Below are 21213 nucleotides of genomic sequence, written 5' to 3'. Positions count from 1 at the left end.
TAAGAGAATTGACAACTGTGTGAGAATATGCAAACATATTTTCATGCCATCGGGGCAATATTTAAACCACATCACAGCACAGACATCAAGGCACCATGTTGGGAACTGAACCCAGGTGACAATCAAACACTGTAACCACAGGGCTACCCATACACTCTCTCATCCTTGAAACTGTCCCTACCTTCGTATGTGGTGAATCGGAAGTCTGACGGGATCCGGTCTTCGTAGTGTTCGATGTGTCCATTGTTTTCAAATGCGGTGACGATGGTAACGATGGTAACACTGCAGAGAATGAATGTCCCCAGGTGTAACATTAGCACGGACGTCATCCCTCCGCTCATCTTAAGTAATCCATACAGTCAGCATCACTTGCTGCAGTTGAGGAAGGACTCATTCATCTGAAAAAATCACATCGAGCATTTACAACAAACAATTTTAAATTTAAATTCGGCATTATATCATATACTGTTTGAAGATGTTTGTGTCCATTGAATACATTGAATTTCAAATCACATCATGCAATTAGTCACAAATAAACTTTTGATTCAAGTTAGTCATCATATCACATAACGTTTGAAGAGGGTTGTGTCCCTTGAATACCTTCAACTTCACATCACACTTCATTTTCTTCAGCTTATGGACCATTTTATATTATCTCATATCAGACACCACACATTTTCACAGTTCACTGGTCACTTGATTTTCCTTCTCAGCTCCCTGGGAAATATACACCCTTAACAGCCAGCTAGGTGCTTGAAGATTAAGTCTTATTACCATCTCATCCTACCAGGTACCCAGGCCACAACCAGGTAAACAGAAGCATATTTTGAAAAAAGTCAGTTGCCTAAGGAGACACCATGCTGTGATGATTTGAGGTGAGGTAACGTTCAAGATCAATGCACTTACAGTGTGTGTGTGTGTGTGTGTGTGTATGTGTGTGCATGCGTGCGTGCGTGCGTGCGTGCATGCGTGCATGCTTGAGTTTCATAGCTGAGCCCTTTCACATAACAAGCCACGGTTAGACAGCGGTATCTGACTCAGATACATCATACTGACTCTGAGTCAGGAAGCATTGTTCCATTCCTTGTACACAAGCACAAGGCAGGGTGACAACAAGTACCATCTTTTAATATTTTTGATCATGAAACAGATATAGAATAGAACCACACCCTACTACTTTCTCAGCAGATCTGACGATTTGAAATACGGACCTACGATTCACAAACAAGTTTTCTAAAAAGCCAGTGCTGAAAGCACATGCTTGAAGCCTGAACAAGCAGTAGATTTAGTCAAAGTCAATCCCTGCCGTACACAAAGGCTGGCTGACGGATGGTGATGGACCCAGAGAGTGACCGACCATACAAGCAACATCAAAACTATCTTCCTCATCACTGACCATCAGGTATGTCAAATATCGGTCAAATACCGGGGACGTCAATTTGATCGTATCGTGAGGATGGTCAGAGGCATTTACGAGAGCTGTGACATAAAGGGGGATCATGTTTGCAAACAACCATGACACCTTTTACAAAACAGAGATGGAAATAATGCGAGAAGCTTCCAATGTTAAATACCTCCTATCACATAGGAATTGTAATAAAAATGATAAATAATTTTTGTATGCGGTCAATAACTTGTGAAAATTGCTTTTCATAGATGATATGTTTGAGTAAGGATATGTTTTGTAAAGCTGTGATATTAATAAAAAGGGGCTTAATCTTCAAGCTTTTGATCACTGACAAAGTTCCAGGTAAGAAAACCTTTGAAGGTATACTGGTGTATTTCATTTCTAAAAATACCTAGCATATTCAAAAGAAAGAATGCTTTAGATAAGTCTGAACAAAGATCCTTACCATTGTGGTTTGAAGAAAACAGTTGCATGTTGTAACTTTAACACCTCCGATTTTAATTTTTAGTCAATTTTTACAAATACATCTACAACTAGAACCTAGGTCCTTATTGGGGCCTGATTTCTGTCAAACAACTAAAAAAACACAAGCACAGAATTTTGTTTCCAACTCACCCTTTTCTGTATATACTTTGGAAGCAAGTGAGTTATGTCAAAGCATGTCAACTTCAAGTCATTAGGAAAGCCCTAAGTGATGCCACTTTCAAACATATAAAACAGGGCACAGGACAAACTTAGAAACAGGTGGGATTCGAACCCACGATCAAAGGGTTCAGTTGTGCCCAAGGGACACAACTCTGCTCAGTGACTGCAGAACATTAGCCAACTGGGCTACCAGTTCCAACCTTTAAAACATTCACTGCTGCTGCAGTAGATGTTTATCACTGCTCGTATTCATTCACATGTGAAATGGTAACAATAATAGAGCCCTGTGTAAGCGTGCATTTCATAACATTTGCACAAATATCAAGAGACGTACCCTGTCATTTCCATACACTTAAATGTAGGGAGCATGAACGATGAGGGAATGTTGTTATTTTCAAAGCAGCCATTAAAATGTAATTTCAATAGAAAAAACTCATAAACGTATCCCTAAGTAACTGCTTATCTGATAATGATAAGATTTTATTACATGTCTTAGTAACAACTTCTAAAACATTATGCAGATTTAATAGCCAATATATAGTTGTGAAATATAAAACCAGGATTTTTTTGTAAAATAAAACGTATTGTCCCTATGTAGGCTTGATGTACACAATATCACCAAAATGTATGCATTAAATCCATGAATGAAAGGTGAATGCGTACGGTTCTCGTACAAAGATTAATTTAAATCCACAGAAAGGCACTATGTAGCATTGTATCAAAGAAATAAACTTTCTCAGTTGATGTCAATACAAGCCATCATTCAGAAACAGATAAAGATCTCTGTTCATGATCAGTGTGCATCTCTTGCATCGGAAGATAAAGTGAACAAAGTTTCACTGTCAGTGATCAAAAGACTTTCAACAGCAGTCATCCATTGTTATATTACAAAAACGTCTTTCATGAAAGATGGCTCTGCGAAAACTTTTGTCTGCTTTAAAAAGAAAATTGTTCGTAAATGATAGTGACAAAATCCTTATACAAACGATGAGCTCTGACTTGAAAGCTATTAACGGGGGCACTCCACCACGAATGCTTACCTGTAACGAACAGGCATGGTCAGTGTTTACAGGTGGGCATAGGCAGGAGCAGCATGATGCTGGCCAGGTCAGAGAGTAACAAGTGGAATAACAGCGAACCATGTACACAAGCCGCTGTATGTACATACTGACATGCTTGGGTCGGCCACAACAAAACATTTTCAAAACCGAACACACCAACGCAAGGTTTAACCATGTGTATGAAAATGTCAGATTTGCATGAACATTGTAAATGTTATCACTTATACACAAAATATCATCCACTCTCTGAAAACAATTGTTTTTCTTTAAAGCAAGACTGACTGACTGACTGAGTTTGGTTTTACGCTGCTTTTAGCAATATTCCAACAACATCACGGCGGGGGACACCAGAAATGGGCTTCACACATTGTACCCACGTGGGGATTCGAACCCGGGTCTTCGTCGTGACGAGCCAATGCTTTAACCACAAGGCTACCCCACCTCCCCCTTTAAGGCAAGAATTTCAGGATGCCAACTTCTTTATTTTGAGGAACACAACCATTCACTGTATATTCTTAGTCCTTTATCAGGTGAATGAGGAACATGATTTTTTAGTATATTTTTGCCCCTTCATCAGGTGCATGAATTCACCTGATAAAGAAGTAAGAATACATTCTGAAACATCATGTTCCTCAACATAAAGGACTTGACATCCATAAATTCTCACTTTTATGTGTATCACTTCTAATTGCTGTTCAAAGACGCTATTATTTTCTTAGAATAAGTAAACATAAGTCTTGCTGTGCAAGTCACATCCAAGAACCACTACACAAACATTATCAAAAGGACGTAAAACACTTCTAGACACAGGAGTCAAATCATTCCGTGGTCACTGCATGGCACCAGAATTTTTCCATTATGGAATATATTAAAAAGTCATTCTCAATTATTCCTTGCCTTTGAAAACATCATCGTCTAAATGTGTTTCATAATTCGGTGATGCTGTGATAATTCAGGTACTGTTAGACTCCACTTGCTCATACAACATGTAATGTTTAGAAGCAAAAAAAACAGATAAGACATACAACTTAGCCTCTTGATGGGAAAATGGAGACATTTCATATTATTTTCATTAGAAAGAAGTTAATTTGTAGGTAATAACACACAAGGTTTATAAAATTCAGTTCTAAGGTAGTATATATTAAAAAATAATTTAGAATTAGTAGATTCATTATTCAAAGGACACTGTTTTCAGGCCAGTGAATCTTTCAGGTCATACATGATGGATTTTATGCCTAAACACACAGACAGACACACATATACACAGTATGTATTTACACATACTTTTAAAGGGCTGAAGAGATATTTCACATGACTTAAATACATACCGATTGCTAAGTAATGATATTGTTGTGTTTAGAAATATCAGTATGATCCTTATCCAAAGTTGAGTGATGTATATCAATGCACTATTGATAGGGATACATTTCTCTCTCCTTGATACATAAAACTGATATTCATAATCTATCAAGTGTATTTTGAAATAGAATGATATATCTTCATTCCTACCAAACATAGAGTGGTATAGATACAACAAATGCAAACAAGACATTATCACCAACAAGTGTACCAATCTAGAAACAAATTAAACATGGAAATGTCAAAGATTAAACTCATATGAAATCTTCAAACCAAACACAAACACACCAGCTAGAAAATAAAACATAGATACGGCACAGAGTATAAGTGTAATATAATTAAAGACCTACGTTGCTGTTGTTCTGGCCGGAGGTCATGTAGCGTTGAAGTGATTAATTTGTTAAGCAAGCAATGGTATAACTTAGTGTCGTACGTCCCCAGGGGCCGTGCAGGTGCCCCTCAACAAACAGTTACCGTGGTATTAGCAAGGTGGGGCAACACCTCTCCTCTAAACACAACATAGTCATTCACTTATTGTCCAAGAAAGTTTGCTTGTTGGTCAACAATGAAACAGTTGGACAGTGTCAACACATTAACAGGTCACTACTTACAGATAAGGAGGGGGAGTGCGTGAGGCTGCCAGTCTTCATTAACACGCTCATGTAAAGTGACTTTTACCTTTGTAAACCATTTAGGATGTGGCGGCATTTCGGTTGCGTAACGCTGACTGGGAAAGTGGTTAGGGTAATGGACACAGAGCCCTCGCCATACCTGGCCAATTATATAGAGGATTCCATTTACTGTTATAATTCTTATTTGTAATGTCATCGTATTGCTCAATGTGTATTTTTTCCAGGTAACAAAACATGCCACAAAATGTGTGTCATGGAACCTCTCATTGAAATTAAGGGCTGTTGGTTGTGTTCTTGAAAGTGTGTAATTGTTGAATTGTATTATCAGAGGTATCTCAAGTGAGTGAGTGAGTGAGTCTAGTTTTATGCCGCTTTTAGCAATATTCCAGCAATATCACAGCGGGGGACACCAGAAATGGGCTTCACACATTCCCAGATAGCATTCAGACGTTGGCCCAACATCGGCAATGGTTTTGCCAACATTGCCATCGTTGGACCAACGTCCGAATGCTATCTGGGTTGTACCCATGTGGGGAATCGAACCCGGGTCCTCGGCGTGACGAGCGAATGCCTTAACCACTAGGATACCCCACCGCCCTAGGTATCTCAAGAATATGCATTAATGAAAATAATACAAGACGATACTTCTCTGTTGTTTATTATTTTCATGAATACTTTCACAGTCAATTCTTTTTTTGCTTAATGTCACACTCAGCAATTGTATAGTTATATGATTGTGTAATGTAAATAATCGAGTCTGGACTACACAATCCAGTGATTGACATCATGAGTATCTACCTATATAATAATGTAACGACATGCATCAATCGAGTCAACAAGGGAGGCCACTTGAACCTGTCTGGTGCCGCTTACAACAAACATGGGTTTCTGAAGACCAGGGCCTCCTTTCACAAAGCACTGAGGTGATCGTAAGTCACTAAGGTAACCTTAGTGCAATGTTAAAGTATGGGAGTTAAGGCTAACCTTAGTAAAGGTTGCTTCGTGAAAGGAGCCCCAGTTCTCAAGGCTCAGGTTTTTCCGTGAATGTGATAGTGAGGAGACCATCTTATGTCAGACCAATGTTATATTTTGACTATCACTAGCATCAGACCAAACAGAACTTTACTTCACAATTATTCCAGCTGCTTGACCGAAGCCAGTTAAAAAAACAAGACTGGACCAGACAATCCAGTGATTGAATTATAATCAATGATCCATGTCATCAGAGTATGTAGAGACACCTATGTTATTGAGTCTATCTATCCAATTCATTTAGTCACATTACAACCAGCTCAGAATGCTTGGGACCAATTTTAACCCAGGATCGCTGTGGACTCTTGAATCTTGGTTAAAGATTTTTACTTTTCCCTATTATTTGGTCTGAGTCTTAGATACATTTTGAAGGAAACTGAGGCATTGTCTGAGTCTAATTGGATGATTATTACCTGTAAGACTGATGAGCACCATCCGTATGCAGCAATCAAAGTGGTTTAAATGATTTTAGTCAAATGCTATATGGCTCCTAATTACTTTGACATGAAGTACTTCAGCCCCTTTAAATCATGTAGAAACATTCTTCCTTGAACACCCACAGCCTACAGATTGACTGTCATTAATCTACCTCAGTGTAACTGCACCTACATAACACACCTTTGTCCTACCTGTGGTCTAGGTGTGTGATCACCTAATTACAGGTAACTGATGATGGGGAAATAAATTACCTGTGTTGTCAATGGCAACCAGGTAATCCCCATGCAATTCAAGTGTCGTTATTTTGGGTTGCTAAATCAAATTAAAGGTGTGAAACCTACACGCTTGTAAGAAACCGCTTAATGCCTACGGTGATGAAATCAACACTCATATATTTTCAGGTAAACTGCAGGTAACCTTCATGTGTTGTATCAACATGATTGTAATGCCTGTTCAGAGTTAAAAGGAGTATGCAAGCCGACTAGATAAAATAACACAAGATGAAGCAAGGATATAGCTTGATGAAAGATGCACTCATTTATTTCAGGTAAATTACAGGTAGGCAAGAGATGAAGGACATGAGATGATGTGGAGATAGATTAGTGTAAATTGCAGGTAACTCAGTGTTAATAGCAGCCAAAGAGCACCTGCTGGTATAGTTCTGACACTGAGATGAACACACACTGGGGGTAAGGCTACTATCTGTGTCATCTTGTAAGCTTTTAAGGACTTTAGATAATTTAAAATTACAGGTATCAAGTGTTATGTCAATAGTTCAGTGATAATTGCATAAGCGGAAAATCAGCAGGTGTTAATAGGTTGTAAATTGCAGCATGTCATTCTCACCTTGACATTTAAGACAGAAGTTTGTGCGGAGTTACCGTAAACAATCATCAGTTCCACACGGAAATTGTTATGGTGGAACAGGTATTGCTTGTGTTGTGCATTGTGGAAAAAATGTAAAACTGTTCCATGGAAATAATAACACCTTTGCTGAGAAAAATAGTACAAAGGAATGATTTCACAGCAGGAACAGATACTCTTTGACATTATGACCCTTTGTTTGACTTTTAATCATTCAGGAAGTATATTTTTGTATTTCTTTCACTGTCTGAAGCTAAATAACAGGTGTGTTATTTACAGGTGAATATGTAATAAACAGATATTTACATAGGTCTACACATCTACATGTCCTTAGGACATTCTGTATCAAATTTTGCAGTTCCATGGGGACCCTTAGTTATGACTGTACCCACAGCAAACATACTACTCAAATATAGTTAAGGGCAACAATTTTCTTTCACATTGCTACAGTTAATCTGTGACGCTTATTCTGTTATACTACATGTCATGACAAAGTAACAATAGTAATATGAAAGAATCAGCATGACAAATTAATAATAGTAATATGAAAATATCAGGTGGTCCTTAATATATTTTGAGTAGTATGATGCTTATTATAGATGGGGATTTATCTGTTTGAATCAAAATTTAATAAAATAGTGAAGGCTGTTTCACATGGACCATGTGTATATTAAATGGATCCCTTTCAGGATCGTGAATATAACACAAATCTTATATACACAATGCAATTCAATTAGTTTAATTATAATCAACATCAGCAAGCATCAAATATATATTATTGCACATTTTCCATCTTTCAAAAATGTATTTTGCATCTTGTGAAAGTGTCATATCACCCTTTCAATCATTAGGTGTGGTGGGGTAGCCTAGTGGTTAAAGCATCAGCTTGTCACACCAAGGATCCAGGTTTGATTCCCCACATGGGTACAATGTGTGAAGCCCATTTCTGGTGTCCCCCCACTGTGATATTGCTGGAATATTGCTAAAAGTATTGTAAAACCATACTCACTTATTCACTTTCAATCATTAAGGATTTTTAAATTCATGTCAGCAGGTTTAATTAATTATGACATGTTACATTATAGACACCACAGGTGTGAAAATTGAGGATATTAAGACTGTTGTTTTGTCCAACAGTTTGTCTCGGATGTCAAACACAGCAGCAATGTGTCAACTACAACAATCAAGTTTGACTAACATATCAGGTGATGTCAAACGTCAAATGAATCACAGTATGTCTCAGATTTAAACAGACACAAATTATCCGAATCTATCAACCTTAAGGTGTTGACATAGCTCACTGACAAGAACCTGCCGTTAATAACCACCTTCTATTGATACGACCTTCACTGGACATTAATGCTGACATGGCGTCTGAAGTGAGGTATCTTTTTGTCAATAAAACCGCACAAATTACACGAACTTCTCAACCTTGCCCTGATTATGTAAGTCACCTTTGGTTGCAGTGTGTGCGAGACCTGATCCAGACACGTGTAAAGTGCACGATCCCTTTGAAACACCTGAGTCAGTGTGTACACCTGTCATCGCCAGGCTCTTAGATGTATCATTAATAGCAACTTCAGCAATTACTCAACAATGGGCAATCTTGATTGTTAGAAAAGTGAAGGATGGACAAAACTTTCAAGAACAATTCAAGTCTCTATCTGTTGAACTCAATGTTACTGACTGCACTGAGTAACATGCTATTTAATTAAAAATAATTTGTGAAATAATTTGAGGATGATAGTCATGTTGAAACCATGTCTCTAAATTACTGGTTTTTGCATGTTTACATGTTTAGTGTGAGAATGTAGATACAATTTATGGACAACAATTCTCCAGTGAGCTATTATAGAGATATTTTGGTACAGATCCTTATACTGTCGTCAAGCAAACCTGTAAAAGGATGTACATGTACACAGTGTTATAGCCATACAATAAACAAGTTGTTATCCATATATTGTGTCTACTTTGCCATATGTCATCTCCTACAAAATGTCAATCAAACAATTTTTAAGTGTATTTCTATAAACTATGTGGGTGCATCACCTTGTTGCTCCACAGACGTGTGGAAAGGGTGATGGATGGAACGACCTGGGAAGCTTGAGAGCAAAGGACGAGATAGTCTTACAGTCCCTGAACCACATTATTTTCCATTCTGCCAGCCCTCCCTGCAGTGCTAAAGATCTATATGAAGCAAGTCTAGGTTTCCTCAGGTTTAGGAATCTCCCATCTCACTGGGGTTCCTTTTCAATTTAAATTTTATTTGTTACTATCAAAGTGATATATATTCAGAGACTGAGTGTTAGTCTAAGGACGTAAGGATGAGAGGGCTGGGTTTGTGTTGCTTTTAGCTGTATTCCAAAAATATGATGGCAGATGAGACCACTATTGGACTGAGAGAGGGAGAGAGTATGCACAGCATATGCATGTGCATGAGCATACCTGTGCACACACATGTGCTTGCACCGTGCATCACACATGTTGTGGTTCTCCATGTGACTTGGGTATAGTGATATAACCTGCACCTCACTTTTTCAACCACCAAAGAGCTGGAATATTGCTGAGTGTGGCGTTAAACAATAAACAAACAAAACACTTTCTCAAAATCTTGGATCACGTCTAGACACAATAAACAGGCTTTTCACCTTGTACCCATAAATCCCATTCCACAAAGCCATCTTAGTTCTAAGACTGTCCTAACTCTTTCACCTTCACACAGACTTACGGCAATTGTAGTGCTGAAAGTACCCGTGGCCCTCAGTGTAATGAAACCGCCTCCGTGGTGTAGTGGTTAGAGCACCCGCCCGGAGAGCGGAAGGTTGTGGGTTCGATCCCCAACCACGTCATACCAAAAGACGTTAAAATATGGTACTTGTTGGTCCCTGCCTGGCGCTCGGCATTAATGGGTGCAACAAGGACTGGTCGGCTTGGAGTCAGTATAATGTGTCTGAGTGGGGTATTCATGCTTCACTGCGGCATGGTATCTCAGTCGGCCAGCACTATAAAACCAGCTTAAGTCTGGGCTAGTACAAGCAGCCGCACATACACATACACACGCATGCACGTCGTCATATGAGCGAAATATTCTCAAGCACAACGTAAAATCCAATTTCACCTCACCTCACCTCAGTGTAATGAGCAAGACATGACCACTAGGCTACCCCACTGCCCAAAGCAGGAAGAGAAAGAAAAGACGGGAATGGCCCTCCGACAAACAGGGCATATGCTGGAGGGAAAGCAATATTCTAATTGAGGTAATTTAATTTAACTGAGCATCAGTTCAACCAACAAAGATTTATGATTCAAAGGTAGGGTTCTCAGATTAATTCACCAACATAGTTAGAGGCCATAGAATCTTGATAGCTCAGTGGGCCGAGACCATACATTAGATATATGGTCTGTGGTGAGCATACTGTTGACATGGCAACACAAAGGTAGGAAGTTCCTGCTTTAACTGCAATGGCAACCTCCCATAGTCTAGTTGTTGCCCCAAATATTACTGGAACAACTGATTGTTGGTCATCTGTAATACCCATAATAATCCCTAATCATTGTCATTATTAAATATCATCATGTCAAACTTTAAAAAAATATATCACTCAAAAAAGGTTAAGGACCACCTGTGTCGTCAGTGTAACTATAGTTCATCGCAAAATGACATGATACCCAATTTTTCATATTACCATGGCATGGAAGATTAACTATAGTATTTCTAAAACAATGGGTGGTGCTTAACTTATTTCAAGTGGTATATGACCAAAATCATCATAATCATAACAAATGAAAGAAAACAAGAAGACAAAGTCATCGATATCCCCCTCAATGGAAACATACTCTTCATGATTATGTCTACGAGTTATGATTATGTCAAATATTTAGGTGTGTATATAGAAAAGTGGAAGGAGAGTATTGAAAGGTTTTTAAAGTTCTGCTCCAGAAAAGGAGCACTATCACCAATTTCAGTCCAGGTCAAACTTATTGCAATGGAAATACCAAAATATTTTATTCAGAATTCCAAAACTACCAAAAGGCACCAGTACACCACCAGATCTATGTATGTGCCAAGTTTGGTGAAGAAACATTGAACGGTTTTAGAGTTCTGCTCCGGAAAAGTGCACTACCACTTATTTCAGTCTAAGTCGAACTTGTTGCCACGGAAAAGCCAAAAATATTTTATTCAGAATTCCAAAACTACCAAAAGGCACCAGTACACCACCAGATCTATCTATGTCCCAAGTTTGGTGAAGAAATGGTGAACGGTTTTAGAGTTCTGCTCCGGAAAAGAGCACTACCACAAATTTCAGGCTAAGTCAAACTTGTTGCCATGGAAAAGCCAAAAATATTTTATTCAGAATTCCAAAACTACCAAAAGGCACCAGTACACCACCAGATCTATCTATGTGCCAAGTTTGGTGAAGAAATAGTGAAAAGGCTTTAGAGTTCTGTTGCCATGGAAAGACAAATGTTATTCAGAATTCCAAAACTACCAAAAGGCACCAGTACACCACCAGATCTATCTATGCGAAGTTTGGTGAAGAAATAGTGAACGGCTTTAGAGTTCTGCTCGGAAAAGACAAATGTGCACGGACGTCCATTTTAATACCCCGGGCGAGTCCATTTTAATACCCCCCGCAAAACGCGTTGCGGGGGATAATAAAGGGATGAGACAGGGTTATACACTGAGACAACATGTATTCAATTTTCATACCATTACCATTCAATAGAACTAGCTCTTTGTTTTAAATATTATTCTATGAATATTCCTATTTATCATTACAGAATATCACTTTTATAACTGACATAAAACATTTGGTTATTCTAAATCAGGTGAGGCTTTTTACAATACATTTTCCACTTGACATTTAAAAAATGTTCCTAGATATTTTCAAAGAACAGTATATTTAGTTCCTTTGAAGCTTTCAAAATATTTTACAGTAGACATGTGAAGACATTTGAAAATTTAACACATTAGTGACAAATGCTATGGCCGATGCAATTGCCCATTTCGACATTCACCACATGGTACTGTTTTTTTTCAGGTGTACAATTGACCTGCCATTGCATGTGTTTATGATGGTGGTAGAGATTGGGCTGGATACACTCACCTTTTTGCAAACACCTGGTACAATCACTATTTCCTAGTGATTCATAAACATGCTCTCAAGCATTCCGTTTAAGAAACAACTTTTAACTTATTAATAATGTCATCCTCACCATCCAACATAAATATTATCTATATTGTATTGTATGGCAAGCCCATGTGGCTTGCATCAATAAAATCTGTCTGTCTGTCTGTCTGTCTATAATCAGAATTGTACAATCAACTTATTTTTAGGCAGGAATTACTAAGAATACAAAAGCCTTTGCTCCTTTTACTTACAGTAAGTCTTCAAGTCTTGACAATGAACAGTCTGCATCCAAATGAATATACCACCATGTGTAATTCCCAATATAATCTAATGAACCCTGTCAGTGCCGGGGAGAGTGTTACAGATGTTATAGCCCAAGCTGACACAAGACAGTGTTGGAAAGATCCATCACAACCTTTATTTGACATGGAAATCCCAGCTTAAATATTATTCCAAAATTACAAGGATTATTTTAGCCTCTGTGGGACCTCAAAGATCAATGGAACTGGTATTACACACTGAATCATTTTTTACTCTACCATTAATAAGCGCTCAAAATGGCAACCATCAAAGACAGCAAAAAAATTCTAATAACGCACACGCATAAATTCTCCTGAATTCAAACAACAATTAAAGTTGTAAGAATTGTCTAAGACCGTAACAAGATTTGATTGTTTTAATTGAATTGTCCTCTGTGATTGTCCCTCCTTTGGCGCCAAGGGACAATGGTCTTGGTACGCAGGACAAGGCTCGTTAGGTCATGTTCGTCTCAGAGTATTGATACAAATTAAGATAAAGGATCAACTCAACTAAAACACATTTCGTCTTCCACATTATCAGCCTCATAAAAATAATTAGTTAACATCTGTATCGACATTTCGTCTCGAGCCATATATGGTGTCCCCTGGTTCGCTCTTGTTCCCTTAGGCAAGCAGAGTGTAATTAGTGCGATTTCAATTTTCTCTAGAATGAAATATTATACCTGTGTAAAACATCATGAATGCATAAACCCTTAAAAAAATGAGAATCTTGCTTTTTGGTGAACATTTGCCAAAAAAAAAAGAAAATTTGTTTTAGTCAACTTCCAAAGACTCCCTAAAAGATGAAATTCAATACTGAAATTAAAGGCAGAATGGACATGCAACTTAATTCCTTTGCTGATGAGACAAAACTTTAAACCATATCAAGCCATCTGCAAGGTCTTTGATGTTTCATGAAATCTCTGCCAATTTAGGGATCTTGCTACCAATAAATCCTTTTTTTTTTCAGAAATGTTAATTCGGATAATCTTTCTTGTATCAAAACAAATAAATCTGTTCAGACTTGTCAGAAATATTAAAAACATGGCAGATTTATAATTGTGTTATGGGATGCAAAACCATTAGAAGTAATGGCTCATCTTGAAAATTGTTGAACAAAATTGTTCACTTTCAATCAATACTTTACAAACTTAAAAATTAAAACAGTGCCTGGAATCAATATGAAGTTATACTGTATGAAAAATCCTGATTTCAGATGTAAAAAAACGGAATCTTGAGACACATCGAGAAGTGAATCCTTTTTAGAATAACTTATGATCGTTTAGGCATACAGAAAGATGTCTTGCAGATATGTGGGGGGATATAATGTAGCAATGAAACATCTTGTATGGTCAGGCAGTTTTAATACTAAATCAGCTGAAATTGAATCAAAAAGACTTTTTCCATTTCCTTAAGTCTTCAAAAGTTAACTTTCAATTCAAAAATTAAATTTCTAGTTTGAAACTTAAAATTTCTTTAAAATACACAATAAAATATCTGGTTGTTTACTTTCTCAATTTCATACTGAAAGCATTTAGTTATGTTCACAGGTAGATTATTTATCTGTAAAAGAAACAGCATAATTATCATAATTATCATTGATATTCAGTTATCAGTATAAACGTATACCTTCAAAATTACTTGTGCTCAGAGTATCCATGACCCAGTACGCACCCTATACAAGTGTCTACCGCTGAGGTTACTTAAAGGGGCACTCACAGTACACCAGTCAGGGACAGTGGCGGGACAGCTCTCTACACAAACATGACAAGGCAAAGGCTGACACACTGAACATTATGCATGTACAGGGGCAGATAACTGCAACACGAGTTGAGTTGAGTGAGTGAGTGAGTGAGTGAGTGAGTGAGTGAGTGAGTGAGTGAGTGAGTGAGTGAGTGAGTGAGTGAGTGAGTGAGTGAGGTGGGATTTACACTGCTGTCAACAGTTACACCACACAATGTGTAGGTATGAGCTGAGGGTGATGTAGATTGTAGATATATACATCATAAAGAAACTTACAAGTATGGTTAGGGTGTTCATTCACCAAGGGTCATGACTCCTTAATTAATACTAAGCATAACAAAGACCATTTAAAGAAAAATAGATTAACTATTGTGTGAGAAACTATTAGAGAATGCCAGGAATATTTTTCTGACATTTACTCAAGAGAAGTGAGGTTTTCCAGACCAAGAGCACTGGGCAGTGGAAGACTATTATCCATACCACTGATTATGGATAGCTGACACTGAAGATAATTCTGATGAAAACCTAAATATTATGACTAAAGCAAACATACAGGATTATGGCAATGATGTAATAAAAGTTGGGTAATCACAGGAATTATTGGGATTTGGAACATGATCAGATGATTCTGGCACAACTAAGTGATGCAACTCTCCACTACAAGTTGAGCTTCAAGATCAATTGGCCATCCACCCTTATAATAATGTCTAAGATATAATCTTTAAGATGGTACAATCTCTCACACAGACTAGGGACAAAATAATAAACCCCAAGCAAGTCTAGATTATGGATAGTCTTGATTTCGATTGTATAGAGTCTGTGCACTCCTACCTTACAATAATTGTCAAATATGATCAGTACAGAGAACAAATATTAGCTTGTCTATGACAAATAATCAGTTCAAACAAGAAGAGATAATCTCGTCTTAAATATCCAGAACAAATATCCTGTCCAATATAGTTTGACTTCAGAGAACTTATAATGAACAGCCTGCATTGCACATCAAAACAAAAATGCCACTTGCAAAACAGCTCCTTTGAAAGCATCTTTAAACATGATCATTAAAGACAGCTTTCTGGGCTGCTTCTCCATAGATGTAACCTTCATCACTGATAATACTCCGTCCAGATGCCGTACCTTACGCTAACATTATCAAGGAACCACACAGAACTTCATCAAGGCACCAGATAAACCTTTATCTAGGCACCAGATAGATCCCTAAAGGTGCATGGAGTATTAGGCAAACTGAATTTGAAATAGTTTAATGATGTTATCAAAGTCATACTGGACTGAATAACTTTCAGTAATTTACAGATGTTATCACTTTCTAATTTTCAATCATTTAAAGATATTGTTAAAGTCATACTGACTGAATGACTTTTGAATGTTAATAAAACAAATACTCAAGAGTGATTATTCTATGGTATTATCATTTTACATATATGTAACATGAAAAAAAACACATGTAAACTGTCACAAATGCAGCATTTTTACATCAGTAATTAAAGCAGTGCTATAAAAACACAAAACATAAAAATACAGATTTTTGATAAATGACAAATAAAACAAGGCCGAGTTGTCAAACATTGACTTTAAAAGTTGTCAATATCTGTAAGTCTGCTATCAGCGATGTTAACACCAAATCTGTTATCAGCATGGCTGATATCCATTTCATAGTTGATTGGTCTGGTTTAAGGGATCCACAGACAGCAGTCACGTTTGATTGGCTGCAATGAGCATGCTATATCAATTACACTCACCATCACCCCAGTGTTGACAGCTGGATAATGTACATATCACTGCGGGATGATATATGTTATATTGCATCACTTAGCTTGCGTCACAGACATGGTCTATAACTGTTATACACCAAGTGTACCAGTCATATGGCCCTGAGGGACAGAAATAGAACTCGTACATTGCAAAAACCACCTTGTCAATGTGTGGAAAGCATCACACGGTAATCTCGTCTATATCAATCATATTCATCAAAGATAATAGCATTTACATCTACATGAATAATTTTTATGAGAATTAACATTAACATTAATATCTTTCTTTCATGTGAAATAGAATAAAAGTGACAAAACCCTTTCAACATCCATAATGTACCCACGTAACTTCATTTTCATGATTTAATCACTTGGAAACTCATACTGTAGATTGAAAGATTACAATTAAATTTTTTAATTTAATTTAAATTCATATGACCAATTTTGTGCTAAAAATGAGAATGTTAAACACATGCTGATGGTTGCTTCAAAACACTGGAAAATTTAGAAAATATGATGGGATATTTAGTTTCCGTGCCTCACATATGCACTTGTTTCCTATTCAGAAGGCTCCAGCTGAGTAAGTATGTTTGCAGTGCTAGCTTGTATCTTAAATCACCTCCCATCAAGTTGAACGGGGTGAGATATCTTCATCTTCAACCATCTTGTTGAGATGCTAAATATCTAGGTTTGATTGAGCATCGTGTAGATGACCACTTGACAAAAATATTTGCCCATAAATTTGGTAAATATAGAAGTCGGTTTTTCTCTGTCAAATCCAATTTTTCAAATGACTGAATACAATCAAGTTTCCACAGATGCTCTTAGGTCAACACATTGTGTTCTCTATCCCACAATTCCCAGCGTCACACCCACGCTGATGATTTAAAAGATGAGCAAATATGAGACAGACCTAAAATAAACATCTTGCTGTAAATAGACCATTGGGACTAGCCTGAACAGTTGAAGGATTCAGACTTATGTGAAACATCTACCTCATTACTCGAGAAGTATCCGAGAAAAACTTGTCTTCGAGTTGGGAGGCTATGGAATTGCACTTGGTACTGCATGAGACAGAATATATGAAACAGTGTATCATGTTAACTCATTAGCATATTTTCAACCTGTGTGTAACTAAATCTGATAGGTTTACCATTGAATAAATAAATTACAGCTGTTTATGTGACATTTGATTGTCATATATATATTAAGCCTTTTTTATTTTCAGTTTTTTAAATTATGATTCCAGAGGCCAAAATTAGGTGACGCCAACTAATGTGGAAGTTGCAGTGGCTGAGCGGGTTAGGCGGTTGACTTTGTGTGCTGGTGATTAGGTGGTGTCTCTGAGGGTGTGGGTTTGAATCCTTCATGGGACTCAACCCAACAAAAGTACTAGAATCTGTACTTTACTGAGAAAGCCTAATCCCAAATATAAGACTGTAACAGGCTACCATCTCCTGCTAACAGAATGGATGGGGTTTGTGAAGCAGTAACGAGTTAATGATGTTGCTGATTGCATACTGTTGTCTACAGTGTTGATATAAAGAACAGTCGGTTGAGTTATTATTGTTAACTAATGTTTTTTATAAGAGTTTATGTCTTTGTTAATTTGCATATGTATATATATTTTGAATTTAGAAATTAACCAAAATATATTCATCTCACACAATTCCTATTTGCTGTCTGTTTTAATCCAATACACTTAAGCAGAACAGTCTCCGCATTCTAGAGGACATAATATATCATCTAAACTTCACGTACACATTTTTTGTGTTTCAAACAAATTTGTATTACTAGGAACTGAATTTACTAAACCACTTCAAAATCTCCACAGCCAGCAGTGTCAAGCTAAAGTTCTCAAAAAAACACACTTCAACGCTAGGAGATTTAAATGTTCAAGCTCAGTGTTGAGAGGTAAAAATATTTCCAGTTGGCAAAGTTTCAGCGAACGTCGACAGCGTACAGAAGACTCCACAAACACACTGGTAAGAATAGACGTAGACGTTAGATAAATACAACAACGTAGGTAGCTATATAGGTGTACATATTCCACTGCCTGGCAGGGCAAGAGCCTTCCTTAAGTGTGAGGCATTCTCCACATAGTATTACACAATTCGCTGTAAGCCTCTATCTTGCTGAAAAGATTTGCACGACAATGTTACCTGCTCTAGCCTGAGCCTAAATCAGTTCAGGGTTGGGTTGCAAGCATCATATTAAATACATCGGATGGAGATTTCATATAGGATGACAGTCTGTCTCGCAGACCCAGTTCCTGTCTCACAGTCCCTAATTTTCCCTTCCGACCAGTCCTTTCTGACATGCTAAAGCCCTGAGTGAGTGAATGAGTGAGTGAGTGAGTTTACGCCACTTTTAGCAATATTCCAGCAATATCACGGCAGGGGACAGCGGAAATGGGCTTCACACATTGTACCCATGAGGGGAATTGAACCCAGGTCTTCTGCGTGGCGAGCAAATGCTTTAACCACTAGGCTACCCCACCGCCCCATGCCCTGAATGAAGCAGTTAGAGATTTCCTCAGGTTCAGGTTCTGAATCACCCTTCTCACTGGAGCCCCGTTTCTATTTACAAGGAATTATTTGTTTCTATCAAAATTATGTGTATTCAGAGACTAAGCATTATTCTAACAGTATGACAGTGTTTGTTCAATATTGAAACACCTCTAGAAGCATTGCTATATATAAGGCCAGTAAATTTGTACAAGAACATGTGTATTATTGGTTTACTAGATATAAGTTTGGTTTTACGCCGCTTTTAGCGATATTCCAGCAACATCACGGCGGGGGACACCAGAAATGGGCTTCACACATTGTGCCCATGTGGGGATTCGAACCCGGGTCTTCGGCGTGACGAGCCAACACTTTAACCATTAGGCTACCCCACTGCCCCTCTACTAGATATAAGAGTGAACAATGTACAATTACCAAATATTGACATAGATAAGCTGATAATGTGGAAATTGAATCTCATAAAATACATACAACGCATGAGATAATGATAAAATCTCTAAAAACAATTACACTTTATACTAGCTTTTCGTTGATAAATCTGGAACTTATCCTTTCTTGAGCAATTCAAATTAGCTGATATGAAACAACAGAGAGATATATAGAGATTAAAGATATCAAATTTAGCTCTGTACTCAATATTTCATACCTTACTTCATGCAATATGATCTGTTTGATTGTCATTTTAGAAGTTGATGGATAATAGAAAAGTATAAAACAACGGTATAAGAAGCTATACCGAAACGTTACATCGTAACAAATAAAGAAGTTGTTATCCATAAAGTATTATACTTTTCTATTCATGCAATATAACAAAAATCATACAAAATACAAAAATTATTTTTTTAACTTGACAGACAATAAACAAATCATTTCCTCAAAGCACCCTAAAAACACTCAGTATACAAAAACACAACTGATTTATAAAACCATATTTTGAACCTGGCATTAATCTCTCTTTAGAGGAAATCAGCTAAATCTTAACATTACTCTTAGAATATACATAACTTTCCATCAGAAAAACTACAATTTACCCCCAATTTTTTTTTCTGAAAATAGAATTCTACAAATTCAATCACACGTGCACATCTGTATAAAACACACCCTAGCAAAACTAGTAACAAGCACCCAGGTATGATGAGTGTTGATATTACATAGGTGTATCTACCTACCTACATGATGAATGGACGTCTGTGCACACCTGTCGTGACCCACCTGCATACTGAGCTACTACTGCCTGGTCTCGGTACCTGTGATACTCGCTGTACTGACGCACGATATTAATCTTCGACTACCTACTCTTTTCTACATAAGTTAAGTCCGAGCCAGATACCACAAATATCTTCCCTCGCCTGGTTAGCCGGTGTACTGAGGGCACACAGATCAACATGGTATATCAAGTATGTTGATGGGATGAAAACTGGAATGGTAAATATTAAAAGAGTTCCTGGTAATAGAAATTTGGTTTATGGATTTGATATTAATACTTGATTGGAAATATTGTAAATACTAGAAAATAAGGTTTATGAACTGTATTAGCACTGATGAATACTGGAATGGTAAATATTAAAAGAGTTCCTGGTAATAGAAATTTGGTTTATGGATTTGATATTAATACTTGATTGGAAATATTGTAAATACTAGAAAATAAGGTTTATGAACTGTATTAGCACTTCTAAGGTATGAAGGGTCTACAATATATGATTTTCTTAAGTTGATTTTTCAGCGTGTTAAAGGGGGGTTGTGGGTATGTATTTGGCTCCCCATGTGTGACTGAAATGTTATAATGGGGGATGTTGCTGACAATGTGATTTATCATGCCAACACTTCAGGACTTGCTTGTGCTCTCTATAAGCCATGATTTTCATGATCTAGTTACAGTCAACACCTGCTGATGCTCATGTTAATGTTCCAACAGAGATCTGAAATAAAATGTTTCTTGTTAGCTGATCATTTTGAAACAATGTAATAAAATGGGCTATTCCTCACAATGATCATCCAAAAGGTGGGTTTCGGATAAATGGGACTAGGTTTCAATGATATCCTTCTCACCTTGCTTTGATACTGCCAGGTAATGCAAATGTTCATAAAACAGATTCATGGAGATTCAAACCAGCCAAACACCTTCACCATAGTGCTACCACAGACATAAATCTACAGGTCAAATGTCTCAAAGGAAGTCACTCCACTTTACATCAAGATAAAGGTTTACACAAAAGTCATTGATAACTGGAGAAGATGTCAATGAAAGGAAGTGAGCTAGCCATATTCCACATAAGAATACACCATCACAGAACATGGCT

At 37.3% G+C, this 21213-nt stretch overlaps 1 protein-coding gene across 1 annotated transcript in view; it reads right to left on the bottom strand.

Moving 5' to 3' along the window:
- LOC124272417 (semaphorin-5A-like) overlaps positions 1-21213 on the bottom strand; it is a 145528-nt gene that overhangs the window by 107280 nt on the left and 17035 nt on the right. Inside the window, 1 exon segment of the mRNA XM_046707584.1 lies at positions 182-398. Within this exon segment, the coding sequence (XP_046563540.1) occupies positions 182-341 (160 nt within the window). The 5' untranslated portion in view covers positions 342-398.

This window comes from Haliotis rubra, unplaced genomic scaffold, assembly GCF_003918875.1.
Source record: "Haliotis rubra isolate DU_JTF1 unplaced genomic scaffold, ASM391887v1 Scf17, whole genome shotgun sequence".
Lineage (NCBI taxonomy): Eukaryota > Metazoa > Mollusca > Gastropoda > Lepetellida > Haliotidae > Haliotis > Haliotis rubra.
Note: the sequence above shows the minus strand (reverse complement) of the source record. Positions and strands in the feature narration are given on the sequence as shown.